The 19,525-nt window shown below is 32.1% G+C and overlaps 1 protein-coding gene across 2 annotated transcripts in view; it reads right to left on the bottom strand.

Annotated features, from left to right (window-relative positions):
* MYCBP2 (MYC binding protein 2) overlaps window positions 1-19,525 on the bottom strand; it is a 312,149-nt gene that overhangs the window by 197,337 nt on the left and 95,287 nt on the right. For both annotated transcript variants that reach the window (XM_031958523.1, XM_031958522.1), the window contains 7 exons: window positions 18,276-18,352; window positions 13,350-13,554; window positions 11,919-12,083; window positions 9,958-10,116; window positions 8,037-8,241; window positions 3,677-3,822; window positions 3,246-3,347 (listed from right to left, as the gene is read on the bottom strand). In XM_031958523.1, the coding sequence (XP_031814383.1) occupies window positions 3,246-3,347; window positions 3,677-3,822; window positions 8,037-8,241; window positions 9,958-10,116; window positions 11,919-12,083; window positions 13,350-13,554; window positions 18,276-18,352 (1,059 nt within the window). The remainder of the gene's footprint in view (window positions 1-3,245; window positions 3,348-3,676; window positions 3,823-8,036; window positions 8,242-9,957; window positions 10,117-11,918; window positions 12,084-13,349; window positions 13,555-18,275; window positions 18,353-19,525) is intronic.

Consider the following 19,525-nt stretch of genomic DNA (forward strand, 5'->3'; position numbering starts at 1 on the left):
GAAATGAAGGTGATGAACATTAGACTGGGTAGGGCCTTACACCTCTCATTTAAAGATGAGGAAACAGGCACATGGAGATTAAATAATCTGGACAGGACTTGAATCTAGGTCTTTCAGACTGACCTTAGATCTAGTATATGCTACACAACAAGTGCTTTTCATAGTCTGACACTTCTATTACCATAAAGTTGGACTTTCAGTAACCTACACCATGCAGAACATAGCAATAAAACAAAAAGTAAATTAAAATAGGCTATCAAAAAGCTGTTTTTTGATAGCCTATCAAGAAAAATAGCTTTTCTAGAAAATGCCTTAGCTTTTGTTTTCAGATTTTTGTAAGGCACTTAGTCTATCCCCGAGCATATAAATAAACACTTAAATGTTTTTCCATTCATTTCTAAAAAATACTTGTGCTAACAAATAACTGAGCTCCTCATGAACTAGTGGTTGGTTTGACCATGAATGTAAAGTAAGCTGACATTTTAAAAGCGTAGATAGCAATATACTGAGGGGAAGAAGAGAGAATGTGGATCATACATGGAGAAGTGACAATACAATGAGGAAAGAGACAGAAGAAATGGTGAAATCAATTTGGGGATCAATTAGTTTGAGTGCAAAAAAAAAAAAATCATACTTTTCTCCATGATCCCTAAGAGTATCTCTGTATTATAATGTTTTATTTTTGGTTCTGCACCTGGGATTTCATTTGGGTAAATAATGCATGGTGGGAAACTCACTCTAGCAAAGCTGTTCTGCAGCTTATAGACTTGGAAAGCTGCCTGGAGAACTAAAAGGTTTAATAACCAGGGTCACAAAGTCAAAGGGGAATTGAACTCAGGTCTGTAATTGCAATAAAGTATTTACAAGTTATAGTTCATAATGATGACTTTGAGCCAGGAAATAACAGGTTATTTTATGGTCAATATAACGTTTAAAAGTAGAATATACAACACCTTTTAGGAAGATTTCAACAAAAATCGTTAAAATAAAAGTTTAATAGTATAAAAAAGGAAGTTCAACTACCTAGAAAATTAAAACATATAAACAGGTAATTCCCCAATAATTTTAAGTAAATTAAAAAAATAAGTAAAGTTGCATTGTTACTGAATTTTGAGGGCTAGTGAGAGGAATTTTTAAGAGAATAAAAATATACCTTTCTGCAAGTGATATGTATATTTGCTAAATCAAATAGAGCAGCATAAAGAGAGCTTAATTAACAGTTAAGTGGAAAATAATGAATGAGAATAATGTTTGGAGGCCCATGACACATTTTATAAACTGTCACAAATAAGAAAATATATGTCACATAAAGTAAAGGAATGTTACATTCTGAGTACACTTACAAACAAATTAACTTATTTAAAGTACATTCTCTTCTATGCATGAAAAATGATTAAAGTTACTTTGGTGCAGTAAAAAGATAAACAAAGATTTTAGCATTAAACAATTCAGTCAGCTTCATTACAAATTAAGTTTTATGCCATATAAAAAGGAAGGTAGAATGAGAGGACAAAACTAAACTGACACTTTACAATAGTCTTTTTGCAGTTTTTGTCAATTGTGTAAAATGAAGACCATTTAATGAGCATAAACATTAAAGACCCAATAATAATGAGTCTCATGTTCTCAAATTATAACTTTGTGGACTCATGAAACATTTAACATATAAGGAATGATCCCAGGTATTTGGATAACTACAGGAATAATTAGATAAATATATATTTCAATGTTACCATACCATTTTCTTTGAATTTAACCATTTAGGAAATGTGACTTTGAATTGGAAGATATTAATGACAACTAATCAATAGATTAATTATAATAGAACCATAATCTTAATCTTTCAAATACATGTTTTACCATATACAGACAGTTTTGGCAGCTCTGAAACAAGACAGACAAGATTTCTCTGCTTTCAAAAATAATTCATCACTGAGTCCAAAAGAAAACAAAATTTTACTACCTTAAAGGAGATATGAGCAGTCACCATGAATTGTTTCTTGAGACGATGTGACACATTGGAGGTTTCATATAACTTCAACAACAAGGGTTTCATTTTAAATAAACATTAATGATATCTGGTACCATTGTGTCAATCTTGACAGTTTTATTTATTAGGCAAGAAATCTCAAACTAAAGACAGCTTGTTATAATCATTCTTTGGAAAGGTGCTTTGGTAATGTTTATAACAGTCTCACTTTGATAATTTTAAGAGGATATAATCTTTTTTTTTAATAGCTTTTTATTTACAAGTTATATGCATGGGTAAGTTTACAGCATCGACAACTGCCAAACCTGTTGTTCCAATTTTTCCCCTCTTTCCCCCATCCCCTCCCCCAGATGGCAGGTTGACCAATACATGTTAAATATGTTAAAGTATAAATTAAATACAACATAAGTATACATGTCCTAAAAGTTATTTTGCTGTTCAAAAATAATTGGACTTTGAAATAGTGTACAATTAGCCTATGAAGGAAATTAAAAATGCAGGTGGACAAAAATATAGGGATTGGGAATTCTATGTAATGGTTCAGAGTCATCTCCCAGAGTTTTTTCGCTGGATGTAGCTGGTTCAATTCATTACTGATCTATTGGAACTGATCTGATTCATCTAAGAGGATACAATCTTAAAAAAAAAAAATCTAATTAAAACCTCCAAATCACCTTGAAACCAAGAGAAATAGTTAAATGGCTATAGGATAAGAAAATAGTAAATCTACTTCTGAAAATAAAATTTGCAAATGTTTACACTCACCTGAATCCTGGTCTGTTTCTGGAAGAGTAGCAAAATACATACATACATCAATATAGTAATTAGTTTATATATTGAGACCAGGCTCCCCAGAAAAAGTTATACTGTAATAAGGGGAGATAGATACAGAAATACAAGACAAAATTGAACCGGTTGGTGGCTATGGAGCCTATCTACCTCCTAGAAACTGGTGTTGCTTGATCAAATGAATGAGCTGGGAAGTTTTTCCCTGTAGTAAAAAGATATCTAATGATTGATGTTCATGAAGTTGTATGTGCTAAAAAACTTTTTTACAGGTTGATAGTAAAGTTCTTGCTTACATGGTAAATGTACTTTACATAATGTATTCAGGGATTTATAGCATCTTCTATAAGGAGAATATTTAAAATTAGAAGATGTTCAGAGAACTTTAAATACTCTAATTTTGAAAACAAATTTGCCTATTTGAACAAACCATCAGGTTTTCAACTACTTTCTTCTTGTATAATCTTACCTCTGCCTTCCTCCAATCTATGTCTCCTGTTTACACGCTGTCGTTTTTCTTCTTGCCTCAACTGAAGATGTTCTTCAATATTAACTCCAGGTACAGGGACAGCTGGAGAATTATCAACATAAGACGACTAAGTTACAGCACAGACATGATCAAAACACAAGAAATTAAAAGTCAAGAAAAGTATTCTACATAATATATGCTCCTTTTTTTGTTACAATAAGGGCTCATTTTAGAGGGAGCCAGAACAATTGTAGAATTTAAGAAATAAGCTATAGTATCAGTTTCCTTGATTTTATTTAGCTCTAAGTTGCCTATATTCTTCAAAATACAAAGGTAGATATTGTGCTTAATATTACTTATTAAAGTATAGAATTTGTAAGACAGGAGAGTAAAATGTGTCATACATAAACAAATTAACAGTAACACCCTACCTAATAAGAGATCTAAAGGTATCATTTCTTTGACAGCATCAAGAATTCCTCTTTGTCTTGCCTCCTGACCATCCAATTCTCTTGCACAGGCTTTACAACAGCCACACACAGCACAGCCAGATTCTCCAGAACCACAGCCACAGATCCTAAAATAGAAAATCAAAATTATTTAACAGTATTATTTGCTACTTCATTCCTTATCTTCCATATTTCCTCCATAACAGACATCAGTGACTCTCCTTGGGTGATCATATAAGTCCAAAACTACCTAAAATAATGATTATCCAATCAGTGATTGCAAAGTCACTTCTGACTAAGGTAACCCATCTCATTTTTAAGCAATTCTAATATTATTAAGTTATTGATGCTAAACCAAGAATTCCCTGAAAATCATACCAAATGTTGAGTTTCAGTCTTTGATATAATTTCTTTTTTTCATCTCCTTCATGTCCTACAATATTTCAAATATCTAAAGGAAGCTAGCATGTTTTCTGTAGGTCTCCCCAATTAATCAAAAAACGAAACATTTTAAAATGTCTCATATTGTACCATGTGACAAAAATAAAGTAATCTTTGTTTTTAAGGATTTTATATTTTATTAGGTCACCTACAGATACACATACTCATAATATACACACAATGAATACAAAATATTTGCACAGAATATACTTGAACTCCTTGGTCATGTTTTCACAGTCATGAACTTGATGAACCTCCATTCTTACTATTCACATTGTGTATATTCATAGATATCGCACCCTAGGTTTATGGAGGAAATGTTTAGTTTCAAATGGTGCCATTTCAATATATGTCTGATCAGATATTTTTGATGACTACTCATGATAAACACGCCAGTGGGCCTTCCTGAGTTTAAGTTTTAGAAGTGTGGAACCATAGTGTACCTTGAACTTTAGGTAGCTATCTCTTAGAGAAACTGCTTATGAATTGTAGTGTAGCAGAGAGGAGTTTAAATTTATACCTCCTCTACTATAAATTTAATCCTGCTTCTACTACAAGGCTTCAAATATCTGAAAAGAAAAAGATCAAAGTTTCCCTAAGGCTACTTAATTAATGATCAAATACTTAGTAAGAGCTTGAGACATACCAGACCCTGTAAGACAGAAACAAATCAGGTTTGTACTTGTACTTAAAGAGCTTATATCTTCTCAACTTGAAACAGTTTGAATAGAAATAAGTGTACAATATACACAGGATAGTTTTGGAAATGTAGAGAGGCAGGAATGATACTGGCCCTAAATTCTGAAGGAAACTAGAAATTCTTGAGGGACAGAGAGAAGGAGGAAGGGCATTTGAAGTTTTGGGGTACAGCCAAACAAAAGCTATAAATGCAAGTAGGTCAGTCTGGCTAGAATGTTACAAGGAAAATAGTCTGCAACCAGCTTATTAGAGACCTTCAATATTACCAGAGAATTATTTATTTGGTCCTAGAAGAAAGGGAATCATCTTTCTAATGGAGGAAAACAACAAATATATACAGAACAAATATACTTTTAAAGCTAACACACAGCAAGTCTGTCATCACCGTTATAAGAAATTTTCTTTTAAAAAATTCAAAAGACAGCCCTAATCTAGAACTGTTTTTTTAAATTTTTTTAATTTTTATTTTTTTTAATATTTTTAAATTTTTATTTTATTATAGTAACTTTTTATTGACAGAATCCATGCCAGGGTAAATTTTTTTACAACATTATCCCTTGCACTCACTTCTGTTCCAATTTTTCCCTCCCACCCTTCACTCCTTCCCCTAGATGGCAAGCATAGAACTGTTTTTTTACCAATATCACCCCCCACACACACATACACACATACACACCTCAACCTAAAAAAAGCTACTTAACTGGAAATAAGAGGAAATAAAATTATTACAGTTTTTACTGATGATTACAATTTTACATTGACAACCAAGAATATAGGACTTAAAGACTTTCTAAAATTTTCAAGGAAAAACTTTGCCTTTTAGTCCTCCCTGTTCATTTTACTCATGGAAAGCATGACCACAAGAAATTACTACTTCACACACACAATAAGGTAAAAAGTTAACAGATTTAATGCTCCATGTCTAAGAGCTCTAGACTGAAAACTAAAGGCTAAAAATACTGTAGCAAATTATAAGACAAGGAATTATTTTCCAAACTAGACAATTCTATACCATAATATTCTATTTCTAATGAGAAAAATAAAGAAATCAATATACTATATTTTAACAAAATATTTATAGAGCACTTGCTGCTACAAATACAGCATTATCCTAAGTCTAATGAGCAAATAAGAGTATATGAGGTCAAGAATTAATGATCTAGCTGTTTCAAATATGGGCTTTCTAAAAAGAACTTTTCAACTTCTGTCCTTCTAGGAAGTTACAACTTTTGAAAATATAACTTAGTTTCTATTTACAGCAAAGTTTTCCATAAGAACAGCTGCCCACTTATGGGTTTTGGAAGCAAGGCTCTAAGAACACAGAAAATAAAAGTTTTTAGAATTATGGAATAATAAGCTGGATTTTCTAAAACTCTACCACTGAATTTTTCTCTTTGAAAGGCAAAAATTACCTGAGCTTCTTATCATTCAGCTCATTCTTCCACAATAATTTTTACAATTAAAACTGAGTTGCTAAAAGTTTAAGTATGAACAAAAAGCAAGAACAATTAATTTTATTTACTCTTTTCACGTGTTTATTGCAAATTTATTACTGTTAAATTGTTTCAGGGGTATCCAACTTTACATCAGCCCATTTGGGATTTTGTTGGCAAAGATAATGGAGTGGTTTGCTGTTTCCTTCTCCAGATTATTTTACAGATGATGAAACAGGTAAACAGGGTTAAGTGAATTGCCAGGATCACCCAGCTAGTAAGTCTTAGGCCATCCCAACTCCAGGACTGACAACCTATCTATTATACCATCTAGCTGACCCTCAAAACTAATATATAAAATCTGTTTGTAATTCTTATATGTCTAGTAAGTCAAAAAATATAATAATTTTTTAACTTAATAAGTTAAACTATAACCTAACATTGTAGGAAAAAAAATCAATGGAATTTCAGTATTTTTGAAATAGAGAACTGCAATTCTTTCAGGTTTCTCTTTTTAATCTACTATTATTATGAAAGCTTGTACTAACAAATATTCTCAGCCCAAATAATAATATTACATAATAAAACTAAATAAAAAGAATAAGGAAAAAACAAATATCTCATCCATACTTTTCACTAAAATGAACAAAGCAGGTCTCTTTGGTGATCTTTGACCATTTCTACATTATTTTTGGTTTCTACTCTGACTGAAAAATGAAGGCTTTAACAATTTCCAGTGTTGGTTTATATGATTAAATCTTGCCAACAATTTAGTTCCTTGAAATAATAAGATGTTAATACTTGATATGTTACAAAATCAGATACACAAACTGCTATGCTGTGAAGTTCATCCAGTGTCAAAAAAAGAAACGTTGAATCACACAGCTATTAAGTGTCTGAAGCTGGATTTTAATGCAGATGCCCCTGACTCCAGGTTAGGCACTTTGTCCACTGTACCACCTAGCTATTGCAATTAAATCATTACTATTTAGATTTTAAAATTCTACCAGGTCCTATGAAATATTTCCAAATGACGAAGCAAAATTATTTAATCCTACATATTTCTCTCTACATTGTGCCCCTTTGGAGTACCATGCCTCATGAGGAATATTTGTTCCAGACTCAGTTAAAGAAAAACAACAACAAAGAGCTCTCCTGGATATTGTATTCAGAGTCAGGGTCACTATTGCCAATGTTGAGTTTGTAAATCTGACTTTGCTAGAATCACAAATGAGATTAAATGCCCGTTGTTTGCACCACTTTCCACTGGGCAACAACTCTTTGCCTACACAGGATGGAACCTTCATTACTTATAACACAGATTCAACTCGTTAAGCTAATAAGCCTTCCCTTTTCTCATTTCATATTTCAAGATCCATGATTTCATTATTTTAGCTACTTCTTCCAACAATACAGATCACAATCTTTCCATACATTAGGAGACTAAGTATTCATGAATTTCTATGGCAAGCATGGCTATGGGTTCAGAGACATAGGACCCATGGCATCAAGGGCTACCAAAGAAAGAACAAGTCCGCATCTACACTATTCTTTAATAAAGGGCAAAGGTATTTCAAATAAAAAATAGACTAAACTCTTTGTGATGATTTAATTTTAATTCTAAGACATGTATAACAAAAATGATTTTCTGAAATATTTGGAATTATTTTAAAATAAATATATGGTAAACAATGTATTCTTGATGTTCTACTAATAATTATGGAAGGCTAAACAAATAAAAAGTAAGTTATTTGTACCAATGTACTTACCCTCCAGGGACTCTGTCTGGACGTCCACTACTGACACAACTGGCTCCATAACCTGTACAGTCTCCACAGACAGTACAAACCATGCACTGCTCAAGCTTCCATTTATGCATGCCTGGAGGACACATCATAGATTTCTCATCTTTTTCATCTAGTTCTTCTTCCAAGTCTTCATCCATTGCTGTTGCCATATTTTCGATTCCAAAACCTGTATGTGAAACAATTAATAACTTTCTATATAACTTATTTCTATGCTTTAAAGATAATGAAAATTCCACATCTATATAATTAACATCTACTTCACATATTTGGATATCCATGTATAAATGTTTGTGCATGTATGACTACATGTTATGTATAATTGTATGTACACATTTTCATACACATACACAATATTTTGAGGGTACCACTATCCTTCAGATTACTCAGGTTCAAAGCCTGGGAGTCAAACTTGACTATTCCCTCTTTGTTATCCCCCTTAGCCAAGCGTCTGCCATATCTTATCAATCTTACTTCCCACTTTCTAGATTCAAGCTCCTTTTCTTTACTCACACAGCCACTGGCCAGTTCAGATTCTCATTTTCTCTCATCTGATCTCATATGAGAGCTTCCTAATTGACCTCTCTGGTTCTAGTCTCTCTCCTGAGCCATATTCCACAGTGGGTAATGGCATCATACTAATCCAACTGAATATGTAAAAGATTTTGTTCATTTGTTTCATGTGTGTCCAACTTGTGACCCCTTTTGGGGTTTTCTTGGCAAAAATAACACATTTGTCATTTCCTTCTCCAGCTAATTTTACAGATAAGGAACTGAGGAAAACAGAGCGAAGTGATCTGCTTGAAGGTCACACATGTAGTAAGGGTCTCAGATTTGAACTCAGGAAAATGAGTCTTCCTGACCAGGAAAAGCCTTCTATCTAGATGCCCTAAAAAGGGGGGGAGGGGCAGTTTGAAGGGGGAAGGCTATAACACATCTAACAATTTAAACAAAAATACGAATTTGAAAGCCAACTAACAACTCTTTCACATTTACTTAAAAAAAAAGAGAGGGAAAGAGAAGAAAAAGGAGGCAACAGATAAAAGAAAAAGCTTTGAAGCAGGAAACATCTTGAAGCTTTTCAGGAAAAAAACACATGGCCTCCTATCCCTTGCACATATATAGGCATAGACAGACAGACAGACAGAGACATACACACACATATCTCTCTCTCTTTCTGTCTCTGTCCACAATACTTTCTTTAATATTTATTAGTTTTGTAAAGGCTTCTTTAGAGTTTCACATAAAAAAAAAAAAAAATAAAAGTTCTAAGCTACTTAGTAATCCAACAAGTAACTATTTCAGGAAATAGTTGCTAAAGCTATGAAGGCAGACTACAATCAAACTGTGAAGTTTTAAATGTCAGGTTGAAGAGTTTAAGTTTTGTCTTAGACATAAAATAGATGAGGAGGGAGAGAATTCTAGGTTTGGGAAATAGCCAATAAAATGTATGGAATCACGAGATGGAATGTTTTCCTCAAGGAATAGCAAAGAGGTTAGCATCACTAGGCAATAATAGGGAAATCTGAAAGAAGAATAAATTTTTGGGAAAACATTAATTCTATTTTGGTCATATTGATTTTGTGATGTCAATAGGTCACTAAATTTGAAATGTCAAAAGGCAAATGGTGATGCGGGATTAGAACTTAGAAAAGACTAAAACTGGATATATAGACAGAATGATTTGCATAGAGATGATAATTTCGCATGGAAATTGTTGAAATAAACAAGCCAGAGAGTATAGAACAACAACAAAAAGAAAAATCTAGTATAATAATTTTTCAAATTTAAGGGAAAAATATTTTATTATCTTAAAGGTTTTATTTAATTGCCTAATTTATTTTTAAAGAAGGAAATTTATAGTATGAATGCATTAGATACTTACCTTTCCCTCCTTGGTTCATAGAGCCTGTGTCTCGTCCACACTGTCCTTTGTTATTTACACCAAATGTCCAAACTTCTCCATTCTTCATTAGAACACAAGTATGAGCTTTTCCCATGGCTACCTGAGTTACAAAATGGCCCTTCAAATCAGTTACCAGACCTATTGGGAAAAGAGAATTTGTAAGAAACAAGTAATGGGTCAGTAATGTGTCTTTTGGCATCTACGCTACTTAATTGGTCAATTCTTCAATAAGCTAGCATTGGTTCAACAGTTGTAAATGTCTTTGATTCACAGACAACTGTGATGGAACAAAGGACCCAGGATTTACCTATTTTGTCGATGCTTACTTGTCACTGAAAAATTAAATAAAATCCCACCAAAATTTATTATAAAAAGTACAATTCTTTTGATAAAAACTCAAAAGTTATTTCTCACAAGCCTTGATTATTACAAAGAAAATTGGAATATCTTCAGACTACTCAGTCAATTTGATTCATTAAGTAATTACCAACCATTTATTGCTTAATATATGCATTGTATATTTAGCATTGAGACCCATCATTGACTATATTTGGCATTAGTCAGGTTTATGGAATTAAAAGAAGTAAACTAGGATTGAGTGAGGAAAGACCTGGATTCAATATCAGCTTTCACTACATAACATCTCTCTGAACATGACAAACCCTTCCTTTATCTGTAAACAAACAAACAAAAAAAAGTCTTTGGTACTTTTCACAGATTTTTGTTTTTCCTCCCAAAATATTACATGAGATAATTTATGTGATGCACCTTGTAAATCTTAAAGAGTACTACATAAATGTCAGCTATCATTTTTTAAAAATAGCCAGTTAAGTTTTGTTTACTGTTTTAAACCTTCTATTTGATAATGATTGTGTCACTGCTTTCCTTTAAAAACTGGAATATCTTTTTAAAAATGTAAACTTATGAGTTTTTTATTATTCTAACTTCATAATTACATGCAGATGGATGTGTTTATTTAGCAATCCTCAATGAACTATTCCACACAAATCTCTATTTCTTAATTGTAATGACTAATTTTAAAATTATTATGTGTATGTGTTTTTGTTAGAGATAACACTGTTCCTTATGCAATAAAATCCCTCAAATAAGGCAATGCTTTTCAATATATATTCACAAACTACATATTACAACTATGAAGTCTAACGTAGCAAAAATGATCAAATATTTTATTTATTTACAGTCCCTTCTCTCAAGAATTTTTAGATATTCATGTCATAGTGTAACTTTGGCTAAGCCTACAAGACATCAGTAATGTTTCTAACAAAAGCTAGCATTTACATGCCATTTTAAGGTTTGCAATATCTTTACAGTTATAATTTAATGTTCACAATAACCCTGAAAGGTAGATGCTATAATTATTTTCATTTTACAGATGAGGAAATGAAGTCTGAGAAAGGTTAAATAATTTGTGTAGGTGTGTGGACAGCTAATAAGAATCTGAGGCAGGATTTTTAATTACCTTAGCGTATATAGGAAGGTGTTACAAATAAGTTTTATCTGAAAAGACTAAAATAAAGAGTGAAATTAAAGTGGAAATCACATGTTAGTTTACTCCAGAGAATGTGATTTTCAACGTACAGTAAAATGACTCACAAGTCAAAATACCTGGTATTTACAAGGTGTTTTAAGATATTTCATAGTACTTTAAAAATATTACTGTATTTGATTCTCATAATAACCCAGGGAGATAGAGGTCATTATTATTCCCATTTTTCAGGTAAGAAAACTGAGGGCATATAAAGGTTAACACATTTACCCAAGGTCACATAGCTAATAAGTGTCTGAGACAGAATGTGAACTCAGATATTTTGAATTCCAAGTCCTACATGCTAACCATTTCACTGCTTAGTGGCACATTTTCCCACATTTTTATCTAGGTCCTTGCATTTGGGCTATGTAACTTTTAAATGTTAACTTACTTGAACTGTCAGAGTAAATAGCATCTTTCCCAAACATGTAGAGCTCTCCATCTTTGGAAATAACAGAACTACTTCCATTATTGCATGCTGTATATACTACAATTTTTCCTTCCATTTTAATTATCTTTTTAGGCTTGTATGGTTTGGATTGCCGTCTGCTTTTAGCTTTAAAAAAAAAAAAAAAGGGAAAATAAAGTAATTTAAAGTTAATGTGTAAAAAAAAAAATCTATACTGTAAACAAAACCAAGATTACACTACTGAAATCATTGATTAAAACAGTGATATACTTACAATAAAAACAGGGAAGGGGAAGAAGAATGGGAAAAGCATTTATATAGTGCCTACTATGTGCTAGGCACAGTATTAAATGCTTTATAAATATTATCTCATTTGATTTTCATAATAAGCTTGCAAGGTAGATGTTATCATTTCCATTTTAAGATGAAGAAACTGGGGCACAAGTAAGAACCTTGCAAAGGGTACCACGGCTATTAAGTAAGGCATAGTGCTCTATCCACAGTGTCACTTGGCTGTCCCTCAAATACACAGAGCTATCGACTGACACTTGGATAGGGACATTACCAGTTATCTAGTTTATCATTTTATAGATAGAAAAAAAACTGGTCAAGAATGGAAGTAGAATGTGAACCCAGGTCCTATGATTCTGAGCTCAGTTTATGCTGAATCCTCCTAAATACTTCAGAATGGACAGGACAGAGACAGGTAATAGATTTCATCGGCATTGAGAGCTTCCCAGCTTCCCAAGAAAGAAATTTCCTCTATTACCATAGGTCAAGATTCTGCTCTGTATTTTAGTTTCAGAGTTTCTTAAGGCACTGATATATTAAGTCATTTGCCCAAGATAACAGAGCCAGTTCATAATAAAGGCAGGACATCAGAGTTCTTGCTAAGGAAACTTAAGACAAACTTTCTATCATTTTGGAATTTTATCAGCAATTACCATTCTGTGACAAACATCAAAGTTATACAAACTTTTTTTACAGCGAAACAAAAATACAATCATTTAGAACAAGTGTATCAAACAAATAATAAGATACAAAGTATATCCATTAGGTTTAAATTTTTAGAAATTTTTTATTAAAAGTAAAAAATAATTCAAATTAAAAAATAAAAATGTCTAGCAATTTTAAAGTGTTTTTCTTTAGATCATTTATATATTTTTATTTTTAATAATATCACACTTAAAAGGCAAAGTCTCCTGCTAAAATATTATCTGACATTTTAGGCATTGTAGTGATGATGAATTTTTCCATTTTGTAACATTTTACAAACAATAAAAAGAATAGGCAAAGTAAATATAATCTCAATGGAATAATAAACTTGGTACATTAATAATTATTCATGGAATTAATATATTTGCTAATAAAATTGATTTCATACTATTTCTGTAGTTAATAAATGCAACTTACTTGATTCTCCATCTTCTCCTTTACTGGCAGATCCTGTGAAGAATATGCTTCCATCCTCTGCAACTAGTAGAGCATGTGAACCATCATGGCCGACTGAAAACTGAACTATCTTTGGAGATTTAGTAATTGGCAGTTCAACCCATTTTCCTGCTGAAGGCCCACCTTGTTTGATTCCAAGGCTCTGGTATTTGCCTGTATAATATATCTTCAGAGAAAGGAATTACATTATCTTGGAATCCTTCTAGAGATTTGAAATAAAACAAAACTACATAATAATCATAAATTAAATTTCAAGTCATTCAACTTTTTTTTAATGCCTTTTTAAAAAAGAAAACACAATTAAAAAAACCTCCCCACTAACTTCATAAATAAAACTATATATAGAAAAAATAACCACAAGTGTTATCTCTGTTATATTGTTACCAAGTATATTAAAGAAAAGGGAAGTGTGTGGGGGGTGGGGGGGGGTGGGGGGGAGGGCTTGTATTCTGAAGAACAAACATCTATAGTTTATTTAGGCCACACTTTTTATTTCCCAAAATACACAAAATCTTAACAGTAAAACCTTGATAAAATTCTGAATCTGAAAAATCCTGATTTTAAACTATCATTATATTATTCATTTGCATTCTCCAAACAATATATATATATATATAAAATGCAGACCCATAGAAGAAAGAGGATGAAAAAAAGAAACAATAAGTTTTTTAAGAATTGAGCTCCAAGAGATAGAAGCATATTTATGGCTCTAAAGAAATTGTAATATAACTCTCAGGTAGCTAGTTCATTAAGTGGTTAGAATGGCCTGGAATCAGAAAATTCAGATTTCCAATTTGGTCTCAAAACACTTACTACTGTGTATGAACTTGGGTGATTCTCTTAAACTTCTGTACATCAGTTTGCCCATCTGTAAAATGGGAAAAAAACAGCACCTATCTCCTAGGGTTGTGTAATATGTGTAAAGCTCTTTGCAAAACTAAATCTAACATGAAAGCTAGCTATTATGTCTAAGGATTTTCCTATAAACTACAAAAAATTATCTCATTACACTGAATCATGTAGGTTTAGGTTCGTCTTTTCCTTCCCCTTTACCCTTCCTCTCCATAAGTGTGGGTATGTCATCTCCAAGTTTCTTCAGTTTTTATATCTCCATAGTTTCAAAGATCATTCCTATACAAATGACTTCCAAATCTTTAATTCAATCTCTGAACTCTCTTCTGAGTTCTATATTTTCAGTTCTATATTTTCAACAACTTACTGGAAATGTATATCAAGGCATCCTGCTGACGCTATAAATTCAATATGTGCAAAAGTAAACTTACTCCTTTATCACCCCTAAACTTAAAATTTTCAACTAATTTAGCCATTTTTTTTTTGGTGTCCATTTACCCAGTCACTCAGCCTCAAACTGTGGAGCAACTTTTTATTCTTTTACTCCCTTGTTTCCCCATAGCCTATCAGCTGGCAAGTTCTTTTAGTATATAGCTACTACCATACTACCACCTAACATCATTCTACATTAATCTGGGTTCTCATTATTGCTGACTTAAAGTAGCTTAACAGCTTCTTTCCTTTCCAAACTGTTCTTTATTTACTGCTAAAATAATTTTCCTGATAACATCTTTTTATTACTTAAAAACTTTCAGTGACTGTTGAACAAAAATATACAATCCTTAATGTAATATTTAAAATTCAATCCTTGTCTAACCTTCTTTTCTAGGTTCATTTTATACTATTCTCTTTGGTGCACTTCAGGTTCTAATCAACTCACTAGTTTCTCTTATGATTTCCTACTGGAACTACTTCTCCCCATACCCAGTATCTCTCTGACTAAATCTTTCATTCTTTTCCTTTAAAGACTAAGACTAGGCAAAATTTTACCTATTCTGGTCTCTCCAGATGAAAATAAGATTTTCTCAAATTTCTATTTACATTCTATGTGACCACTTTCAAGCAGTGAATCATATTTTAATTTATAATATTTTTTTTTGTAGTGTCTTATTATTTCTCCTAGGTCTTAAAAATTAGACTCTATCCTAAGTCTCTTTCTATTTCTATACCCTCTTGTTGAACTCATCTATTCCAAAGGCTTGGCTATAATCTATATGTGATTGCTTTCTATATCTGTATACATCTATATGTCTCAAATCTTATTTAGCCTCATTTTCTTCTCAAATCCAATATTTTATCACAGAATATCTGCTAGATAAATCCTAATTAAATGATGCTGAACACATATACTCTTACTTTCAAGTTCATCTGCAAAATGGAAATATTTGCACTTTCTATGTTATAGAGCTGTTGTGAGAGAAGCACTTTGTATACTTGAAAATGCAAGAAAAACATGCAAAAATAAATGCTGTATTATAATTTAAGCCTAAACAGATTAAAGAGCACTAAAATGTTTGAGACAACCAGTGTTTGGGCATAGAGGAATTGAGTTCAAATACCAGCTCTGTCTTTTATTACCTGCATGACTCTGAGCAAGTCACTTCTTTAATCTGGGCCTTAATTTTGTCATCTGTAAAATGAAGGGGATTTAACTAAAAAGTTTTTTCCAACTCAAAATAGTCTGCCATATTTTTATCTGAAGAGTCCTTTTTGATTTCTCTTTCCCCTCGAATTCTTTATATCTTATTGACTATAGTCAGTCAATTACCAAGTTTTTGTTATTTCTACCTTTACATCTTGCATCTATCTTGTCAGATGACTACTGTCCTAATTCAAGCCATCACTTTTTACATAGAAAAATTAAAACATTTCCTAAAAATCTTGTTTGTTGATGCTAACATAGTTGTACCACTATATATTAAATAGAGAGCAGGTCTCAGAGTCAGAAAAAAATATCTGGGTTAAAATGCTAATTCTGTGATCCCAGACAAGCCACAACTTCTTAGTGTTCTATTAAACTGTTTAAGACGCTAGTGTAGAAAGAAAGGTGCTAATCTTCAACAGTGGAAGTGTCCTTGTAAAGGACTTCATTTTATCACTGAAATTACAGATTTCACCCATAACCATACTTCTAGTCACAAATTCCTCTAACCTTTAGATTGCTCAAAAGAGCTACCAAAATAATCTTTAATACAAAGGACTGATAACATCATTCCTATGTAAAAAAATTTCAGCTGCTTTTCGATATTGCTCAAATAAACTATGAACTCCTGAGTGTGACACTTAAAGCCCTCCACAATTTGGCTCCCACACACCCTTTTCTATATTTATTTCTTTCATGTGCTCCATGTTCCAATCAAACTGGCTGACTGTTTCCATACATCAGCAATCCATGTCCTCATATATCTCATCTCTTATAACTAGGCTCCACCTGCCATTTATCACTTTGAATATGCATCTTTTCCTTAAACCTTATCCCCATGCTACATATTCAGTAGTCTCCTCTTCCCTCAGGTGCTACTGTTTTGTCCATCCTCTGAATAGATTTTTTGCTTACCTGTATATAACCCTCTCCAATGGAATGTAAGCTCCATGAAAGACAGATAATTTTATTCCTTACTTTGTATCCCTGGATTCCAAGATATTGACATCGACTTAATATATGTTCAATTTTTCATCTTTGTATCCCTGGACTAGCAAAATAACTTACTTGTAAGGACTTAATAATAAAGATTTAATTTATTATTAGATGGCAAATTCCAAGAGGACAAGAACCTAATCTTATCTAAGTTATGTTTCTTCCCCTTTGTCCACCATACTTCTTCGCATTCAAATAAATGTTTAGCACATTTTAAAAATGAACATACATGAGGCATTTATTTCTTCATATGATGATCTGTGGAATTATTTTCATTGTTGTGTGAACTATTCAAAATAAACTTTAGAGATTTTGTTAAAGTTTACATTTATGTGGGAAATTAAATTTGCAAGTAGCTTTCCTTTTAAACCTTGTAAAGTAGGCAATATGATTATTATCATCCTTATTTTTCAGATGAAGAAGCGCTGCTTAGATGTTAGGTTACTTCCTTACCCAGCAGCAAAGCTAACTCAAAAGATTTAAGTCTTCATAGTTCTTTTCATTAAAACAATAATTTTCCACTTTCATGGCTGCCTCTCCATAAATGATTGAATATCAAATTATAATTTGAAAACATTTATTAGTATTATAGCTACAGTTCTAGCTATTCATTCCTGAATCGGACATAATATAGACTGGTCCATTATTGTCACTATACCCAGTAAGGTAATTTAACTAACAATATTTAGCTATTTTTTAAAAAATAAAGTTAAATCATATATTCCTACTATGTTTAACATATATTGGACTACTTGCCATCTAGGGGAAGGCATGGGGGAAGGGAGGAAAAGTTGGAACACAACATTTTGCAAGGACTAATGTTAAAGAACTGTCCATGCATATGTTTTGAAAAATAAAAAGCTTTAATAAAAAAATAAAGTTAAAACTAGAATCCAGATATCATGATTTATGATCTATGTTCCCTCCACTATTTGATCATTTTCCTAATAGAATCATGTAGCATTATAAGAAGTATTATATGTTATATACAGAACACAAAAAAACTAATCGATAGCAAGTCACAGTAGAACAAAGTTCTATTGTGTTTCACAATCTAGTATTTTGTGATAGGCACATTTTTCATAAACACAAACACAAAACTCTTCTTCTTTTGCATTTCAGAATATTTCAGTATATTGTAGAGTGATGAACAATCATTTAAAAACAAAAAATACATAAGTAAAATTGAATATTCATTCATTACTTTATATTCCATCTTTTACATTAATGAGTAGTAACTATGGATATCAAGACAAAGAAATATTCTGAAAAATAAAAATTAAAAAGATATGCATGCTACTTCAAAGTTAGCAGTAATCAATGACTATTATAGAATACATTCATTCCTTAAAGCAGCTAAATAAATGTTACTGTTTCGTTAATTTCCAAATAAATACCTTTCCACTAGCAGTTTTCATAAGTGCAAACTCACGTCCTGCACCCAGTACAGCTGACTCCTCATCAAATCCTGTACCTTCAAATTAAAAATTTTAAATTAATATGTGTACGAATAATATAATAACTTAAAATTATAAGCGCTCTTCTGCTTCTAATAAATAGGTCATATTTATAGCATGTCATAAATGGGGTGGGGGGAAGACAAAATTTTCACATGAAGAAAATACCGTGTCAAATATAGTACTTGGACTTTAGTAAGGCAGTTACATAAAAACAGCTTTAACTGTAGAAAAATCCATTTTGTAATATCAATCATGATTTAAACTAACCACAATTTAACGCTTTTAGAAATTTATAAGCTGATCTTTATTTAAAAACTGTCCTATGAATAAAGAGAAAGTTTCTTAATCCACATAACTAAAATATATAAAGTAAATCAATAATTTAATTAAATCAATAAGTTTTATCAAAGTCAACTATTCAAAAGAGTAGAGCTTGCTTAATATCTCAAATCACCAATGTGGGGCCCTACTAGTCAGGACAGACAGGTAAACCCGAATTCCCAGTTTACAGAACACATTTTGCTCCAGAAATCTTTCTGTGTGGAAAAGGTAGTGCATACCATCTCATCTTACTGACAATGCAGGGGTACTAATTTCAGAGACTGAGCTCAGAAGATATTCCATGACTAGTTAAATTGTTAATTGATTAGTAGATGTTAAGACTTTCATTCTAGATTTTAAAAATAATGATGTTAGACAATTTTCAGATGATGAAATTAAAACTATTACTACTCATATGAAAGAGTGTTCCAGATCACTATTGATCAGAGAAATACAAATTAAGACAACTCTGAGATACCACTATGCACCTGTCAGATTGGCTAGAATGACAGGGAACAATAATGCAGAATGTTGGAGGGGATGTGGGAAAACAGGGACACTGATACATTGTTGGTGGAATTGTGAATACATCCAGCCATTCTGGAGAGCAATTTGGAACTATGCCCAAAAAGTTATCAAACTGTGCATACCCTTTGATCCAGCAGTGTCTCTACTGGGCTTATAGCCCAAAGAGATACTAAAAAAGGGAAAGGGACCTGTATGTGCCAAAATGTTTGTGGCAGCCCTGTTTGTAGTGGCCAGAAGCTGGAAAATGAATGGATGCCCATCAATTGGAGAATGGGTGAGTAAATTGTGGTATATGAATGTTATGGAATATTATTGTTCTGTAAGAAATGACCAGCAGG

The sequence above is a fragment of the Sarcophilus harrisii genome, chromosome 3 (assembly GCF_902635505.1).
Source record: "Sarcophilus harrisii chromosome 3, mSarHar1.11, whole genome shotgun sequence".
NCBI classification, from domain to species: Eukaryota; Metazoa; Chordata; class Mammalia; order Dasyuromorphia; family Dasyuridae; genus Sarcophilus; species Sarcophilus harrisii.